General features: G+C 43.1%; 1 protein-coding gene across 2 annotated transcripts in view; it reads left to right on the top strand.

The window, feature by feature from the left end:
- LOC122795602 (sialin-like) overlaps window positions 1-20,249 on the top strand; it is a 925,743-nt gene that overhangs the window by 705,036 nt on the left and 200,458 nt on the right. For both annotated transcript variants that reach the window (XM_044063877.1, XM_044063869.1), the window contains one exon: window positions 9,831-9,989. In XM_044063877.1, the coding sequence (XP_043919812.1) occupies window positions 9,831-9,989 (159 nt within the window). The remainder of the gene's footprint in view (window positions 1-9,830; window positions 9,990-20,249) is intronic.

The raw sequence follows: 20,249 nt of genomic DNA, 5'->3' as shown, positions 1-20,249 counted from the left end.
TAGAATCAGTAGCAGAACCTACGCTCCTTCAATAAGGGTTTTAAAGGCATACAGGCATTTAACCCATGTATATGGTTAGCTTGCAATTCAGCTAGCCTTCTTAACTCTGCTAATTCATTACTGCGTATAATGTCGCTCCCTCATACTCACTTGTTGAATGTATAACACCATAAACTGAAATATGTGCTCTCTGTTTGTTTCATCATGTTGATATAGAGCATTACTTCTCAAACATAATCTGATGTCACTCATATGTTGCAGTATACATTGTTTCAGCATTCTATTAGTCTTCCCAACATAGAATGCTTGGCATGATATGCACTCAGCTAAATACACCACATTTTTAATTCTGCAGTCTGCATGCAATCTAGGTATATATTTCCTACCTGACACAGGGTGTACAAATATGTTATTTTCTTTGACATGTTGGCATGCCTTGCATTTCTTGCATTTAAAAGTTCCCAACTTATTCTTATGTATTATAGACCTGTTGGGAAGTATGTTCTCACATAAAATCTGCTTCAGATTTTGGCGGTTAGTATAAGCAAATCTGGTGTGGGGACCTACTAATGCTTTCAGTTTATCATCAGTATATGAAATCAAGTTATTTTATTATCACCTGGGAAATGGCATCAGTGTCACTGTTATAGTGTAAATTTATTCTCACAAACTGGTTATTTGGCTTCTGTTCATTAACAATGATCCCATTATCAGAATTGCCCATATTACATTTGAACCGTGGCTTGCCTCTATTCCTTTTCCAACTCTTTGTCCTAGCTGTTGTTCTCTCAACCCTTTGTGTTGGATAGCCGCGACTAGCAAACATATATTGCATGTTGTCTAACTCACTTTCGTATATATACTGTCTTCAGTACATAGTCTGTAAATTCCTAACCCTTGTCCACTCATTATCAAAAATGTGCCTTGGGTGCATACAATCATACATTAGCATGTTATTTCTTCACCAACTCTTCCTATACACTCTGGTTTGTATTTTGCCAGTCAAGTCTTTATAGATCTTCACATCTAAAAAATCTATTGATTCAGCAGAATAGCTAACAGTAAAACATAAAACATCTGTTGTGTTTTCCAAATATCTAACAAATAACAATAGTTCTTCAGTTGTACCACTCCACAAAATAAATATGTCATCCACAAAACAATAGTATATTTTCAAACTTGCCTTCCATGGACAAGTACTAGATAGAAAATGGGTGGCCTCCCACTGTGCCAGCACCAGGTTGGCATAGATGTTGGCACAGGGGATACCCATGACTACATCATCTCTCTGTCAAAAGTATTGATCATAAAACATGAATACGTTATTGCCCAAAATCAATTCAAGAAAAGCGCATATCTGTGTAAGCCTCCAAACAGGCTTCGTGCTTCATGAATGGAGAACAGCAAGAGTCATCCCTGTGCACAAAGGTGGGCCATCTACAGACCCTGGAAACTACTGACTCATAAGTTTCGCTAGTCTGTATTTAAAGACATGGAAAGAATTATCATGGAAATTATATCAATAGAGTTATAGTAAACCTCCAGACACTGGACCCAACTCAGTCTGGTTTTGTCAAAGGCAGATCATGCCTACTCAACCTGGTGGACTTCTCTGAAAAGGTCATCAAGACAAGGGATGAGGCAAAGTGGATCACACTGCCTACCTTGACCTGGCCAAGGCATTTGACATAATACTGCACTCAGGCATTGTTGATAAACTCAAGAGATTAGGTACAAACTTATATGTTACCCAGTGGATAGCCAGCTGGCTCACAGACAGGACCCAAGAAGTTAGAATTGGAGAGTACACCTCTACAAAGAGGCCAGTCACAAGTGGAGTCCCTCAGGGATCAGTCTTTGGACTGCTCCTTTTTGTCATTTACTTCACTGTCAGTGGTCTCTGGCTGACTAAATTTGCAGATGATTGCAAATTAGGAGGTGTCATTGAATCCCACACTGACACAAATGTTCTCCAGGAGGGGCTGGCACAGACAAACAACTGCTGTCAGAGCCATGGACTAAAACTAAATGCCAAAAATGCATAATAGTATCCTTCTGGAAGTCATCCACCCCTGGTAACTATCATATTGACAACACACCTCTTAGAGTTAACCCAGTAGTCAGGGACTTAAGAGACACACATAGAAAGTAATCTAGCCTTTGACCATCACGTGTCTGCAGTAGTGAGGAAATCATTGTGTTGTGCAACTTGTAAACAGGTATAGCATCCAAGTCCAATCCAAGGAAGTCATTGGTCCACTGTATTTGACATTCATCAGACCTATCATTCAGTACAGTGTCCCCTTTGGTATGTACCTAACCAGGCATATCCAATAATTGGAATGTCCTCAGAGGTTCCTCACTAAAAATACAGGGCTCAAGTAAAATGTCGGATGCAGACTGCCTCAAGGCTCTATCCCTGTATTCTGTCTCCTACAATATTTTGAGGGGAGATTTATGCCTGACATACAGAGCATTGTCAGGCCCCACTCTGATGGACCTCCTGCATATCCGCAAAACAAACAGTACCAGAATTACGCATTCTAAAGACATAAACCTTGCCTGTGATATAAATAGGACCTGCTGGAGAGACAGGTATGTATCCCAGAGATTACCCCGTCGCTGGAACAAGCTCCCCATCCATGTTAAACAGAGTTCCTCTGTAACCCAATTCAAGTGCAGCCTGGGCAATTGGATGGGAAACAGGAAAATTCATCCCTGGTTTGGCACATATGTCTCTAATAGACACAGGCAGCCTGTAAGTGGTTCATCTCCCAGGGCCCTGCTTACACTTGTCAAGGGTATCAGAACTTTAGACATTCAGGATGCATGGCTAGGCTTAAAATGGCCCTTGTGGTCGTTAGTTTAGTAAACACCTGTGAACTTGTGAATCTATAATGGATTGAGATCTGCTGAGCAACTGCAGTGTTGTAAGTTTGTAATTCTTGAGTGAGTTTCCTTTTGTAATTCTGAGGACTTTAATTATGACCTTTGTCATTATGAGTGTATCCAGTGAATTTGAGGGGTACAGTAAATGGGAAGATGTAGTTTGTTGCCATAATTCTTCCAAGTCTAAGGTGCAGTGGCAGTATTGGTATGTCTTATTAATAAATGTAAAGTGTGGGGGCACAGTGCTGATGTTCTGGGTATGAGGATTGGGCTGACTTGCTGCCCCGCAAAACACTTTAAAAGTGTAATACTGAGTGTCAGATTCACCAATGAAGTATTGAAATCGAAGTTCACATTTTGCAGTTGCAGTACTTTTCAATATCAGGCTTCACAGCTGAGATAGGCAACCTGCTGAAAACTGCCAGATACCACTGTTTTTGTAGTGTTGGCTTTTAATGCACTCTTTCTGTTTCTTTGCAGGTTTGCAGTATTGCAGGTTGATCCAGGATCCACAGTTTAACTACTCATCGAAGGGTCTCGTATGATAACCTTCTGCCCTAATTTTCAACCTAGAGAATCTTTTGAGTCTTGCTGGGTTTATGTGATCTTATTGTTTTCTGTAAACTGAGCAAGTACTCACCAGGTTATGTTAACCTAACTAGCATTTGTTTGGGGTTTGTTCATTTTCTGGACATGCAGTCTGAAAATGATCCTAAGAACATAGCAGTGTTGTATAGGACACTATGTAAAAACAGATGCTCATGTATCTCTACAGCACTTGCTCATGATTTGAGTTAATTGCTGGTCTTCTTTAGTAAAGTTTCAACAGTACTCTTTACTTTCTTAGAACCCTTGTCAGGAAATACTTGGAAAGGAAGGAGTACCACACACCCTTTTATTTTGCTGCCATCAGAAATGGGCCCACTGAAGCTGCAATATTTTGCTGCTGAAGTGGAGGGAATGAAACTTCTGAGTTAGTCTTGAAACACTATGTTCTGGCCTAAATATCTGCCAGTGGACTTGCTAAGGCAACTTCGAAGATCTGGTGTTTATGACCGGTATCCTAAGCAACAGTGCTACAAGTTTACCCACATTATTTTTGTTTTGTAGTGAAAGGGAATATTTTGAGCATTAACACTTGAATCAGTGTACACTTGGTGCTAAGTTCAGCATTCATCTTGCAGTCTGTCTGCATTGTAAAAGATAGATGTTCTTCATGTTTCACTGTTGCAGTCATCACATTTGGGGTTATCCCTGCCAAGGTAGCCCTCGGCTGGCCCGAATACCAGACTTAGTATTTCTGCGTCGGTTGTTGTTGCCCCAGGACTGACGTCACATCATCAGTAGTATAAAGTAAGGCAGCCAACACCATTACATCAGTCTTTCTTGCCATGGAGTCCAAAGCAGAAGCAGTTCGCACAAGTGCCGGTTGGCTGCTGCCTGTGTTTTCATCTCTGAATTGAAGTTGAAGTCTTCTAAAGCTAAGTATACCATTGGGTATCCTTTTTTCTTGCACTAACCGATGTCAGAAAAAGTTAATAATTGTCTCGCCTGTGGAAAGCAAATACCACACCAAGGCTTCCACTCTTACTGCGTCACTTGTTTAGGGCCAGACCACAACGTCCCCCTTTGTCGCTTATGTGCTTTGTTCAATGCCAGAACCATCCCTTATTGTAGCCATATGTTTTTGTTTACAGTCCTCGAATTCCGATATGGCTTCGGTAAGCCATCACGACAGCAGATCTTCTGAAAAAATGTAAAGATAGAGACCGACTGCACAGGTCCAAAACTACTGATGACTCTTCCGTTAAGCTAGTTGTCAGTCCTCCGGTACTCAGTGAGATGCTTTTGCAGCCCCTGATGCCCACTTCAGTTGATTCACAGGCCACTACCGAAATCCTTTCAACGTCCTGTATGCTGCAAAACTCATCTTCAACTAAGGTGGTTGTCCCTACCTTGGATGGATCCGAAGCTGCTGAGCAGGCACTGACTTCCGAGGAAGTCCTTCACACTATCGAATCTCAACACAAACCGACGTCTTCTTTTACGACTACCTTTCTTTCAGAAACAACAGAGTATCTTAGGCGCAGGCTTTGAACCACACCCAAGAAACTGACTACCTACTCTCAGGCGCCTGCTACCTTGCCTCAGTCTCAAATGCTTAAAATGGCAGAAGATCTTATCATGCTGATCGGGGGAATCTAAGCTACCGCCTCAGAAAGGAAAAGAGATCTGTCCCCAGTAAGTTTGTCTGAACAAGTCAGATGAATCTGATGCATCTGACTATGAAGACATGCAACCCCTCTCCACTTTTCAGGATTCTGATGCAGAGGACTCCATTCCTTCAGCCTCACCCCCAGAGGATTTTTCCTTTGGGGAAACCCTGCATACTTTAAGGAAGCATTTCCAATGGGAGAGTCAGGACTACCTTCAGTCTAAAAAGAGACTCAGGGAATTCCTAGATGTTCTGCAACACAGACCCTTGGCCATCCCCCCAGCCCTGGATGTTGTGGAGGATGTTTTCCTTGATTCCAGCTTGACTCCTGACGCCCTACCTCCTGCTCCCAGAAAACCAGGCAGGTACTATAGAGTCCCTGACTCACACAAATATCTTTTTAAAAAATCCAACAGCTGATCCTGAGGTCTTTTCTCAAGGGCCAAAAGGGATTAAAGCAACCTCTGCTAAGAATCCCACTCCCTCAGACAGGGATTTCCAAGCATTGGACAGATGGGGTAAAAAAGTATACACCTCAGCTACTCTTGCTATCAGGGCACTAAATTGTCTTCCATATCCTGAAATTTCAGCAACATACCTTGGAACTTCTTAAACAAAAAATGACTTTCTTTCCTGTTTGAGCAGAATCTAAAGATTTACAAGACTTAATGCAATCTGCAGGTCAAGTAACTAAACACACTTTGCACTGTGGTTTTGATGCCCTAGAAGCTTCTTGCAGGGCAGCATTCACTAGAGTAATTAGAAGACATGCATGGCTTAAGGAACAACCCCTGCCAGACAATGTCAAATCTAAATTGTTTGATGCCCCCTTGCACACTGATAACTTATTTGGCACTAAGACAGAAGAGGTCTTAAAAAAGATGGAAGAAAAAGCAAAATCTATGCAAACAGTTTAGGATTTCTTACATGTCCAGCCCCCTAGGTTCAACAGGCATTGTCCCTCCAAGCACTGGTCCCTTCCTGCTCTGAGTAAACCGACCCAGCCTAGGACCCGTGACAACAGACCCCCCCCAGGCAGCAGTCCCAAGAAATGCAGAGATCTAAGCAGTGGACTACCTCCACTTCAAAACCAGGAGTTCTAAGCCATCCCCTTATGTTAGGAACTCACAATGACTCACCTCCACCACCACCCCCTCTCTGCCCACCTTCACTTACCCCTAGGAGGAAAACTCTCCTTTCACTCAAGCACCTGGGCCACCATTACCAAGGACCAATGGGTTCTGAACATTGCATCCCAGGGATACAAATTTTCCTTCTGCACCCTTCCAACCTCAAAGGATTCCCAGATCTACCACCAAATCAGTGGGCAGAGGCTCAAAAGCAAATCCTTTCCCTGCTCTCTATGAGGGCAGTAGAGCACGTTCCTGCAGAACAGATAGGCCAAGGCTTCTACTCCAGACTTTTTCTGGTGTCCAGAAAAGAGGGCACCTGGCACCCCTTCCTCGATCTATCCATTCTAAACACCTTCCTGGTGATCCGAAAATTCAAAATGCTCACCCTCCAGCAGCTGCTATCCATGCTGTCCAAGGACGCTTGGCTAGCCGCCCCAGATCTAAAAGAGGCCTACCTCCACAGTCCTATCAGGGAATCATGCAGGAAATATCTCCGCTTCAGGGCAGGATCTCAACACTCAGTTCTCTGCACTTCCCTGTGGTTTATCTACTGCTCCCAGAGTTTTCACAAAATATCTGGCTCTAGCCATTGCCTTTTGCAGACAAAAATATTCAAATTTACCCATTCTTAGACGACTGCCTTATTCAGGCAGACAGCCAGGAAAAGCTGCTCAAGCATCTGGCCTTTGTAAAGACGCTATTAACCTCCCTAGGGTACACAGTCAACGAAAAGAAATCCAAGCAGGTGCCCACTCAAAGGATAATCATCCTGGGAGCAAGTCTGGACACAGTATCCCAGATGGCATACCTTACACCAGAGAAAATTTTCCTGACAGCCTAATTCTCTCAACTAGCCACCAGGCCCCAGCTATCTGCAAGGAAGATCCTGCAAGCTCTGGGGTTCATGGCATCTTGCATACTACTCATTCCATATGCCAGACTGCATATGAGGAAACTTCAGTGGTACCTAAAGAGTCTTTGGTGTCAACACTCTCAAGACCTGGAAACTCTTCTACCTATAATTCCTTGCCTCGGAAAGGAATTTCTTTGGTGGTCAACAGCATGCTCCCACAACAAGGGACTGCCCTTCTCCCCACCCCCCCCACTGCCCAGAAACACAGATGTGTCAGAGTACGCTTGTGGTGCACACCTGGACGGCAGGTGCATACAGGGCCAATGGAGTAGACAGCAAGTACCTTTGCACATCAATCAAAAAGAGATGATGGCTGTGCAGCATGCCTTGATAGCTTTCAAACTCCTTCTCTCTCCAGGGGTTCTCCTGATCAAAACAGACAACACCACTGTCATGTGGTACATCAACAAGCAGGGAGGGACTCACTCCTAACCCCTATACAGGCTGGCCATGACCCTTTGGCTCACAGCCTCTTCCATGCAACTACCCCTGTGCTCTCTCAACTCTCTGGCAGACCAATTAAGCAGAAACCTTTTGGACCCACACAAGTGGTAACTCAATAGAAGTACCTTCACCCTAATAACTCAGAAATGGGGATCCCCGAAAGTCGACCTGTTTGCCTCCCACACCAACCACCTGCTCAGCAAATTCTGCACCAGGGAGCATCACTACATGGCTTGGAAAGTGGATGCCCTGTCCTTCCCCTGGGTTCAGTCTGTCGGTCTGTACCTTTCCTCCCCTACCTCTCATCCCCAGGGTACTGCTCAAAATAAGGGAGGAAAAACCAAGGACCATTCTTATAGCTCCAGACTGGCCCCAACAACATTGGTACCCCTTGCTGCACAGCCTGTCCCCACTGCCTCCATGGCATCTTCCTCAGATTCCAAACCTCCTGATCCAGAGGGAGGGGGAATTCATGCATCCCCAATTACAGACACTCAGTTTGGCAGCTTGGCTTAGTCCCTAACCCCGAACCAATCTGCCATCCTCAGTAAACAGGTTCTGGATGTTATCAGGGAGGCCAGACATCCTAGCACCAGAAAGTCTTATGCAGATAAATGGAAAGGGTTCTGCACCTGGATCCAGGCTAAGGGAGCCAATACCGGCACAGCCCTCCAACCCTCTCATCCTGGATTACTTAGCTAACCTACCACACAGTGGTCTCTCTTTCTCCTCTATAAAAATTCATGCTTCTGCTATCTGTGCTCATTTTCCCACGGAGCAGCCCCTTTACTCATACCCTTTGATCAGATAGTTCCTCAGAGGGGCTAGCAATGTGAGGCCCCCCAGAAGGGCACCAACACCAGCTTGGGACCTTAACTTTGTCTTGGAAAAGCTCACCCTATCCCCTTTTGAACCAGCTTCTTCTACAGAGCTAAAATTTCTCTCCTGGAAGACAGCATTCCTTCTGGCCATCACTTCAGCAGGAAGAGTCTCGGAGCTTGCAAGCACTCATGGCTGTGGAACCCTTCATCATGTTCCATAGAGACAGGGGTATCCCTCAGAACTAACCCATCCTTCATGCCCAAGGTGGTGTCCAGTGTGGCTCTCAACCAATCCATTCATTTGCCCACCTTCTTTCCCAATCCCCAGAACAAGGGGGAAAGGATTCTTCACTCCCTACATGTGCACAAACAACTCAGATTTTATCTGGACAGGACTACATCCTTCAGAAAGTCTGGCAAAGCCATCTCCAAGCAAACCATTTCCAAATGGATAGTACACTGCATCCATTTCTGCTACAAACAGCATGGGAAGCCTCCCGCAAGGGGGTCAGGACACACTCCACCAGAGCAGCCTCCACCTCTGCAGCTTTCCTCAGAGGGGTCCCCACCAGGGACACCCTGGAGGCTGCCACCTGGACATCTGTTCACACTTTTACCAAGTATTTCCACCTGTCTCTCTTCTCCAAATCCAGGGCAGGGTTTGCCTCTGCAATCTTGCAGGGCATCCTAACCAGCCCCTAGTTTCCTTGACTGCCTCCACCCATTTCCTCAACTTTAGAAATCTACCCAAATGTGATGACTGTAACAGTGAAACACGAAGAACACAGTACAGTTGTGTACACTTACCATAAATGTAGATGTTCGGGTGTATTCACTGTTGCAGTCCTGGTTTCCATCCCTCCATCCCCCGTATTCTCTTTCTCCTTTTATTATCATTCTTCCTTGTTGTTATCCTTTCCGTACAAGGGACATATTGGTATTTATTTTGCACTTGTGGGGTTCTTCCACCAGAACCTGGCCTCCTACTTTGGGGGCTCCTGACAGGTTAGGGCAAGAAAAACTGATGTAATGATGTCGGCCGTCTTACTTTATACTACTGACGACCTGACATCATTCCTCAAGCGACAGCAACTGACTCAGAAATACTAAGTCTCTGGTATTCGGGCCAGCCTAGGGCTACCATGGCAGGGATAACCCCAAATGTGATGACTGTAACAGTGAATACACTCAAACATCCACATTTGTGGTAAGTGTACACAGCTGTTCTATTTTTACCCATGACACTGACTATTCACTTCATTAGAAGTTTCTTAAAGATAAATTTGCAGAATTGTTAAAATATTTTAATTATTACATTAAAAGACAGTCCACATTTAGATTGATTTATTTTAACAGTATAATGAGTGCTAATGAAATTTAAAATCTGTGAAATTATTATTTTTTTTTTTTTACAGCTTTCTTCTAAGACGTCTGTGCCTTGGCGTTCCATATTGACATCATTACCACTCTGGTCTATTGTGGTAGCACATTTTTCTTATAATTGGACTTACTATACTTTGCTTTCATTGTTGCCAACCTACATGAAAGATATATTAAAATTTAATATTCAGGAGGTAAGTTTAAAAATGTCATCTTTACAAGCAGCCTGTACATATTATTTTACTCTGTAAATATACCATCCTTCACAGTAGTTGTATGCATAATTGCTGTAATATTCTAGTAACATTTATAATTGCCTTAAAACACTATTGCATGTTTCTGTCAGGAAAACTGGTTATGATAAAATAACAGAAAAAAAAATTGTAGAAAAAATAATCTGTGAACGTACTTTGTTAGTTTTTGACCTATGCCCCTGCCATGCTTCTTTTAATACCTAAAAAAAAAAGAAAAAAGAATGGCAAGACACAGCTATGAGCTTATCTTCTTTAATAAACCGATAAAATCCAAATGGTAAGCGCTTTCGGGTTCTACAACCCTTCATCAGACAATTGAAATGAGAACTAACTTCACATTTTAAATCATAATGCAACCAATCAACTTTCAATACACTAGCCGCCTTTTTTGTAAGGCAGGTTTTAAAGGTATCATCTCATTTAAACCTGGGTACCTATAAGATGAAAGTGTTATGATCCATTTAAACTCTAGTGTTTCAGTAAGTAACCTGATATCTCCCCCTCTAATACCTAATCTCACATTAATGACCGCTTTGAACAAAAATGCATGTGTAGGATTGTCTGCCAAGTGTCTATATAGGGCATTATGCTGGTCCTTATTCCTAATAGAGCTTAAATGTTGCAATATCCTAACCTTCAGCATATTGTTGGTCATCCCAACATAAAAAAACGGTCATTGTGAACACTCAGCTAAGTATACCACATTCACTGTTCTACATGTGGCCCTTGCCTTAAACTGAAAATGCTGACCATTCACTGGATGTGTAAAGGTAGAAACCTTATTTATGCTGTTGCAAGCCTTACACGTACCACATGGTACCGTTCCTGGTCTGGCCAGCAATGATCTCTGAACGGAAACGGATTTTTCTCTACATAGTAAGTCCTTCAAATTTGTATTACGTCTGTAGCCAAAATTGGGTCTAGGACCAACCAAATCATATAACCTAGCATCACTCCTCAATATATTCCAGTTTTTACTGACTATGTTTTTTATGTCATTAATATTGCTGCTGTCGGTAAAGTATAACCTAGTACTGTTGGGTCTCTTACACTGCAGAGATGTTTCCCCCTCAACTCGACTTTGTCTCAACCAGGGTTTATATCTGTTGGTTCTCTTTTTAGAGCTGGAATCAACTATCCTATTCACCATACTCTCATTGTAGCCTCTCAAATTAAAACACGTTTTCAACCCCTCTACTTCCTTCTCATATTGTTCATCTTCCAGGCACAACCTAGATGTCCTACACACCTGGCTCTGTACAATATTAGGAAACATGAATCGGGGGTGCATGCTATCGAAGGACAACAAATGATTTTTCCAGCATTCTTTCTTATATAAGCTGGATGAGAAACCTAGTAAAGTATGTTTGATCCTTACATCCAGAAAATCAATCTGTACATGGGAGTTGGCTAACGTAAATCTAAAAAAAGAGGTGGTAGAGTGAAGGTAATCTAGAAACCTATGTAACATATCTACAGTGCCCTGCCAAAAAATAAAAACATTGTCCACAAAGCGTGTGTATGCTCCTATGTATTGCATCCATTCCTTATTATTAAAGATGGTCTCACTCTCCCAAAAGAAAAGGACCAAATTAGCATAGGTATTGGCACAGGGGGTGCCCATGGCTACCCCCTGTGCCTGCCTATAAGCTTGCTGCCCCCCTATAAACACATTGTTCTCTAGAACTACAGATAACAAAGTACAAATCAACTTCACCCTGTTTTGTTCCTCACCCATATTCAGTAAGACCTGTTCTATTGCCTGTAGGCCATAACTATTGCTAATCACAGTGAAAATACTTTGAACATCTAAAGTAACCATGATGGTATGGTTATGCAATTGCTTCTGTTCAAAATCCCTCACAACCTGCAAAAAACCTTTAGAATCCTTCAATATGGTGGGTACTCTCTCTACAAAAGGTTTTAGGGTATATTCAAGCCATATCGAAATATTTTCAGTAACCCACCCTCGACCCGAAACTATGGGTCTAAAGGGTGGGTCAGTGAGTGATTTGTGTATCTTGGGTAGAGCTTTGAAAATGGGAGTGGTTGCCTTGGCTGTCATCAAAAATCTGAGTAAGTCATCATCAATCTTCATCTCAAAATTTAACTTCCTTAACTCTTTATGTACACCTTCTACCACTCTTATTATGGTTGTCGGATTAATAGGAATGTAGGTGGTACTATCTGATAACAAAGCTTGCAATGTATTATTATACACCTCTGTATCTAGTATTACCACAGCTCCTCCTTTGTCTGCCATTTTTATGATAATATCTTGGTTGTTAGACAAAAACCTCAGTGCTTCCTGTTGTTTACTGGTAAGGTTATAAAATTTGTTGAACTCCCCTTTCTCAAAATAGCTCAACAAATCACGTTCACAGCTATTAATGAATAAATTCATTGCTGGTGTGAATGGTGGTATATAGGTGCTGGGTTGTTTCAAAACAGTAACAGCAGATGCATCAGCTAAATCATTGTTAACATTGTTATTAAATACACATTTTAGCGCCAAACCCCTACAAAATAACATAATGTCCATAACAATTTCATTAAAAACACTGGCCCTCCCAGGCACAAAAGTCAAGCCTTTATTTAAAACGATTTGCTCATCCTCGGTTAAGGTATGAAAGGATAAATTGTGTACCATACCAGTAAACCCATGATCAGTCATTCCAAAACCCTTCGCCTCTTGTTGGGGTCTCTCCCCTCGCTCAGCGATCTCTTCCAGGCTCCGCGTTTTTTCACTGGAGCTGGTAACCTCTCGAAAAAACGCTGTCGGCCCTGCACCATCTTGGGACGTGCTCCCTGCTCATTAAACTCTTCCGATAGGTGTCCTGCTGAAGTATTAGTCGAAAACGCCATAGACACAATTTCCTCAGCTGGTACTGACAAATTGTCCGTTTGCGCGGACCCTGTAACGGACGGTCCAAGTTGTAACTCATCTTCCTTATCCAATGGTTCAGCACGAAGTGTTACCGGTTCCTTGGATATCGACTGAGTAGTGTCAACGGTAGTTGACTCTTTGCGCTCTCTTCCTGCACGCCCTCCATACTGACATCTGGCCACATTGCTGGATCCACTGACGTTACCGTTAGATGAGGCCCCCTTGTTTCTCGGCCAGACAAAAATATCGCCTGTCGAGAAATCCTCAAAATCTCGCTTCAGCTTGCTAGTTTTTTGATTCCGCAACCTCTCATTATTATCCATGAGGTTGCGTTGTAAGTTATTAAGTCTATTGCAATAGTCACTCTCTTTAAAGTCATCGATCAACTTACTTTGTAACGCATCCACTTCCTTCTGCAGCTCTATCATCTCTGGGGCAAAGAACTTACTAATCAAATCCATATATTTGAAGCTGGTTTCAATGTTCAATGTCTGCCATTGTGCTAACAACTCAGGGTAACGATCGCCCTGAGTTGGCATGCACAAAATTCTCATTCCTCGCGGTATTATTCCATAATGCTGGCAGGCTTCAAAGTGATAGCTCTGCCATTTGAGCCTCTGTAGCCTTCCAGCTTTAAAACTTAAATCGCGTAGTAAGTCTTCGAACCTCTTGTCCATAGCTAGTGGAACATTACTAACCTCGAGTTCAGTTCTATTGACCATGAAACCAAGGTCAAGTAAGGGATTCTTTTGACACAAAAATTCAGTAGTCCTTTTGAAAGGAGTAGCTCGTTTGAGGACATCACAGGAGTCCCCTTGCGAAAATATTCCATGCAGATCACTCTCCATAGCCTGCTGAGCACAGTAGAACACACCAACCAGGAATCCAAAAAACACAATGTTCTGTGCTTCAGCCAAAGTCTTACCAAGCCAATGTAAATCAATAACAAAAAACATTCAACTTTCAATACACTACCTGCCTCTCATAGGTATCCAGGTTTAAATGAGATGATACCTTTAAAACCTGCCTTACAAAAAAGGCGGGTAGTGTATTGAAAGTTGATTGGTTGCATTAGGATTTAAAATGTGAAGTTAATTCTCATTTCAATTGTCTGATGAAGGGTTGTAGAACCCGAAAGCGCTTACCATTTGGATTTTATCGTTTTATTAAAGAAGATAAGCTCATAGCTGTGTCTTGCCATTCTTTTTTCTTTTTTGTTATTGATTTACATTGGCTTGGTAAGACTTCGGCTGAAGCACAGAACATTGTGTTTTTTTGGATTCTTTTAATACCCCTGTGTTTCTTGCAAAATATTGGAATGGCTTAAGGCCTCCTCCCCATTTGATTAAGGTCCAACTAAATTTAATACAAACCTCAGAATGATCCAAATGCTGCCAAGGACTAAGGAACCAAAGCAAATGTATAAAAATAAATTTTTATTAATAAAACTAATTAAAATTAAGTGCTTTCATCCACTCTGATGATGGGCATCTTCAGAACACAAAAGACAGAAACACAGGCAAAAGCTGTCTGCTTATATACAAACAGGAAAAGGAAACTATGCAACCTTGTAAAAGTCCACCAGAAATTTTAAAGGGATAGCAACACAAACATCTGAACTAGCGTAAAGTTTTGAAGCTCTGTATCTTAACTCACTTGTCAGTGATGCAGCTTCATTGATACCTGGTGGGGAGGTGGCATTTAACCTTAGTTGCCATGTCATCTCCTTCTGCAGCAATGAATTCTTCTAATCTCCACTGTACTGATCTACTTTGATTTTTTCAAGCACAGCAAATTTGAATTTCACAGTGTTCACATTCTGTGATGTGCCTTGCCAGGGCACTTTTACATTTTTACTAATACTGTAGAGGTGCTGATATACCCATTTATTCAAAGAATTGTTTGTCTTACCGATGTAAAAAATAGTGCATGAAGAACATTTTGCAAGGTAGACCACTTTGGAACTGTAACAATAGTATCTACCTGCTTTATGCCCAGTTTCTAATTTTGTCCCATAATAGTCCTTTGTAGTCCTCCTCCATGTAACAGCACTGCTTACAATGACCACACTTGTTGGTTTTGTGGTCTCCAACACTATAATTCTTGTTGTTAGCATCCCTCTCCAAGATGTTCTTTATATTAGGTCTATTCTTGTAAACACATGTTGGCAGTTGGTCAGACTTCTCTTTATAGGTTCATAGGTTTATACTAGGCTATCTGCCCTAAGGCATTTATAAGCCTAGCCTAAAGTTTTGTGGCTTACACCACCCCTTATATGAAAAAATACTGTGCCCATTGGTTTGTTGTGCCTCTGTCCAGCAGTGACACAGAGATGATTCCCGGGGTAAACCTGCGATCTCCCATCCACAGGTCAAGATTTCTCTTGAACAGAGCCAGCGAGGTGCTCTGCCTCACATGGACCGGGATTTTATTCCACAGCATAGGGAGTCTCTGAGTGATAAATCTATCCCTCCAGCACGTCCTATTTATATCCATGCTAAGGTTTAAGTCGATTGCTCTAGTGGTTTTGGTGGATTTGGATTTTTTGAGGTGGAGCATGTCCATTAATTCCGGGTTGGACATGGCCTTGTATGTCAGGCACATGTCACCTCTGAGCAGACGGTATGCGACTGAATAGAGCTGGAGTTTCTTCAATCTGGCAGCATATGACAGATTTTGGAGTCCCTTTATCCTTTTGGTGAGGAACTTTTGGGGTCTCTCCAATTGCTGCAGATGTTCGGTGAGATACATCCCGAATGGGACATTGTACTCGATCATTGGTCTGATAAGTGAAGAGTACAGGGGAACAATGACCTCACTAGATCTGGATGTGAATCCCTTCATGATCAGGTGGGCAATGTAGAAGGTCTTTTTAACCACTTTAGCAACGTGAGTGTCAAAAGAAAGGCCACTGTCAACCTGGGTCCCCAGGTCCCTGATAACCTCTTCTGTGCTTAGTGGATTGCCACCTATATGGTAGCTTGGGGTTACCTTGTTTTTCCCGAAGGGTATGACTATACATTTTTTGACGTTTAACTTCAGGCCATGGCTCTGGCACCAGCTATCTGTTTCCGTGAGTCCCTTCTGAAGGATATCCGTGTCCGATGCACTTTCCACTATGCCGCCCAGTTTGCAGTCGTCTGCAAACTTTGTCAGCCAAAGTCCTCCCATGTTTTCCTGTACTTCTTTGAAGTAGTTGCCGTACAATAGGGGCCAAGGACCGAGCCCTATGGGACACCACTTGTGACCGGCTTGGAGTCTGACATAGCGCCAGCAACTCTAACCCTGTGGGTTCTGTCCTTAAGCAAGTTTGCAACCCATCTTGTGACATATGGGTTTACATTTAAGCTGGTAAGTTTTTCTACAATACCCGAGTGGGGTATTGTGTCAAAAGCCTTTGCAAGGTCAAGGTAGGCTGTATGGACTGCCTTTCCCTCATCAATGGCCTTGGTGACTGTTTCGAAGAAGTCGACCAAGTTCAAAAGGCATGATCTGCCCTTGACGAAGCCAAACTGGGTCGGGTCCAGTGTCTGCAAGTCCCCTCTATCTTTGTTTATGAGCTCCATTATGATCCTCTCCATAGCTTTGCAGACTAGACTTGTTAAGCTTATGGGGCGGTAATTACCAGGGTCCATAGAGGCACCGCCTTTGTGGAGTGGGACCACAGTTGCCGTACGCCACTCCTTGGGCACGTATCCTGTGGTAAGGCTGAGATTAAACAGCTGCCTTATGTGCGGGTTTAATTCCTCATTTAGCTCGTGTAGCACACAGCCGGGGACACCATCCGGTCCCATCGATGCTGTGTTTTTAGCTTTAGAGAGAGCAGCTTTCACCTGCGCATTTGAGATGTCTGGGAGGCTACACTCCGCTGGGATAGTTATCTCTCCTTTAGGGGAGAGGGGTGAAGTTTGCACTGAACCTGTCTGCCAGTATGTTGGCAATGTCTGTGGGTTCAGTGATTTTTGTATCATTTTGGACTAATTCTGAGCATATCTGGGAGTTTCCACCCAGGTTCCTAACATAGCTGAAAAAGGCCTTATGATTGTCCTTTGAATCCATGGCAATTTTTCTCTCAAAATTGGCCTTAGTTGATTTTATGAGTGCTCGTATTTTTTACTAATAATGATCAGGGGTGACTTCCCTTTTATGGATTTTGTTCTATCATGTAATAGCTTTCTCCTCTTATTGTAAAGTTTGTTAATGGCTGGGGTCCACCAGACTGGACGTTTGTCCTTTGTGGAAAGAGTCTTGGTTTTATTTGGGATTGCCTGATCCATGCAGTCCTGGAGGTGTTCATAGAAGGCATTTGTAAGGGCTTCCGCAGTTTGGGTTGTGGTTTCCACTGGCTCAGGGGCCTTGAAGGATACCACACCAGTCTTGAGTAGTGTGAAGTTTGCTTTAGAGAAGTTCTTCACTGTGGTCTTTTGTTTGGGGTGGGGGCGGGATGTGGATTTCCAGTGAGATTAGTTTATGATCAGATCTCACCAATGAGGGATATACTTCCGGTGTGGAGCATTTTGTCCCCATGTTTGTGATAATGAGATCTAGTATATTTCCTCCTCTCGTGGGAACAGTGACTAGCTGTTCCATGGCATTTGAATTTATGAACTCCAGGAACCGTTGGGCTAGAAAGTTAGGGCTTGAGTAATGTTCCCAGTCTATATTCGGGTAGTTGAAGTCACCCAATATGATGGTGTTTGGAGATACATTTATACCCTCCAGTGTCTTCAGGAAGGCTGTGTGGGGTTCCTGAGTTTGAGAGGGTGGCCTGTAGCATGCTACAATTTGTGGAGCAGTTTGCCTATGGTTAGTTGCACCTGGATGGTTTCGAAACTTGCATTGCCACCAACCTGGAGGTGTGGGTATCCTTTATGAATATGGATACACCCCTCCTTTTGTGGTGTGGTCCGGGTTTTGGGGCGGAACGCATGATATGAGGTAAAACCTAATAGTGCCGGGGTGCTCTCAGGAGCCTTGAACCAGGTTTCAGTTACAGCACAGACATCGATGTTCTCCATACTGAGAAGGGCCTCGAGTGCATGCATTTTGAGATTTAGACTTCTGGCATTGAGCAGCATTACCCTCAGTTTCTTCCCATTTTGTTTTCTAGGGTGTTAGGTTTAGAATTTGAGCCTTGCCTAAAAGGCACTATGGGGTGGCAAGAGCCTTAGCCAATATCCGGAATCCCAGGGTGACAGGTGCAAGCCGTCCCTTGGCAGCGTGGCTTGTCAAGCATGTCATCCCAGGCAGACAGACACTGGATCCCCTTTGAATGACACCAGACATTAAGCCAATTGTTAAAGCTGATCATCTTGTCTCTATATTGTGGCATCATTCTTGGTGAAGGAAGGATACTGCTCAGGGTCAGGGTCATACCTGCCTGGGCTACATAATCAGAGAGCTCCTCTATGTCTCTTTTCATGTAGTCCAGGGAGTGCGTCTCAGGTCGTTCACACCAGCATGGACAATGACTGTGTCATATTTGTACTTGCCGTGGAGTGACCAGTGCTTGTGTTATGTGGCGGATTCTAGCGCCCGATAGGCAGCTTACTGTGACCCTCTCCTTGTTCAGCCTGGTGAGTGGGATGTCAGTGTGTCTGACTATGGAGTCACCTATGACAAGTATGTTTGGTATTGTATTTGGCCTTAAGGGCTGTGACTGCTTTGCACACTGATTTTGTGGTTTATGTGTTGCTTGTGGGGTGTCTTGAGGTAGCAGTTGTTTGGGTGTCTGCTTTGGAGGCCTCTGCTGTTTAGGTAAATTTTTACTCAGAGCCTCCGAGTATGTCTTTTATGTGTTTATGTGTTTGATTCAGTGGTGTGGTAGCATTATGTGAGGCTGGTTTTGTGGTGTGTGTAGTTGCCTTCTCCTCCTGTCTGGTCTTGCCAGTCCTGAGTTGAGAGAGCTCAGCCTCCAGTTTGGCTAAATAGCTGCATCTCTCAAGTATTTGTGTTATGTGGGAGGAGGAGAGGGTTGTCTGTGTACATGAGGCAGTTATAACATTGCCTCAAGATTCCCAGATTCACCAGCTGGACCGGAGAGGAGATTGAGAACTGACATTTGGACATGCTAGAATAATATTGGGAATTCCTTAATAATTGAAAACAAGGGCCAGTGGGGAGTGAGGGTGTAGTGCTTTTAATTTTTAGTGCTGACTTGTATAATTGCTTTAGTGAGCAAGTGCCAGGTAACTTGAGTGCAATGTGTTACAAGTAACTAAATGCAAAAACGACAAACAGTAACTTTCTTTCAAGTGAAACAAGGAAATAAGTACAGTAAGCAATGCAGATATCACTAGTGATCCACAGAAGCGCTGAGAAGCTGCGTATTAGGTGGAATTAGCGTTCCAGGGAAATAACAAGCAAACAAACAACAAGCATATAAACAAAGCTAGATTCAGCAGGCCTGGATCTAGTCTATGCTACAGCAAACAAGGTGTACCAATTTCAGTAAGATACAGTTGAAATATTCAGGCACTATAAACCTTTAGCCAGAAATTCCCAGCTCAGAAGGGCAGAGTCCAGCCTCTTCTCCCACAAGAGTGCAGACCACGAACCTTCTTAATGTAAAATAACTGGCCTGAAGCCCAAGTGCTTAAACCAGAACTAATACACTTGGACACTGGGCTCTCAATCAGCAGTTCCCAACTTAGAAGGATGAAAGCTACCTGTCCTGCCACCACAGTGCTTGCCACAAACCTTCCTAATGTAAAACAACTGGTCTGAAGCCCAAGTGCTTAATCCAAAAGACTTAGAATGATAGCTACACTTTAATCAAGTTACAACCAAGCAGTAATAAATACAATTGAATACTTTAGAGAATGTCTGGATTAGTGCTCAAGTTACACAAACAAAGCTAGATCCAGCAGGCCCAAATCCAGTCTATGCCACAGCAAACAAGGCGCACCAACTTCAGTAAGAAGCAGTTCAGATATGCATGCACTATAAGCCTTTAACCAGAAATTCCCAGCTCATTAAAGTCTGTCATATCATGGAGAAGGAACCATTTCTTAAAAATTGTTCCTTGAATCTGTAGCATCCATAGAATAATGTGTGACAAAATAGTTGTCCAAATTATTGGATCTGTCAGTGTGTCCTTCCATCATGATCTCTTTCTAATCCTTTAAGTGCATATTTATCTGATGTCCTTCAAGAATGCAACTGCAGTCATAACATATGGGGTTGTCCTGCCTCAGGCAGCCCTCGGTCGGCCGGATTCCAAAGTCTGGGTCCGACGTCGGCTGATGTCGCATTTCTCTCCGACGTCAGAGCGGCTGGAGTACATAAGCATCAGCCGACGCCATTTACTTCAG

This window comes from Protopterus annectens, chromosome 1.part0, assembly GCF_019279795.1.
Source record: "Protopterus annectens isolate FY-2018-M chromosome 1.part0, PAN1.0, whole genome shotgun sequence".
NCBI lineage: Eukaryota > Metazoa > Chordata > Ceratodontiformes > Protopteridae > Protopterus > Protopterus annectens.
This window is presented reverse-complemented; position numbering and strand designations above follow the sequence as displayed.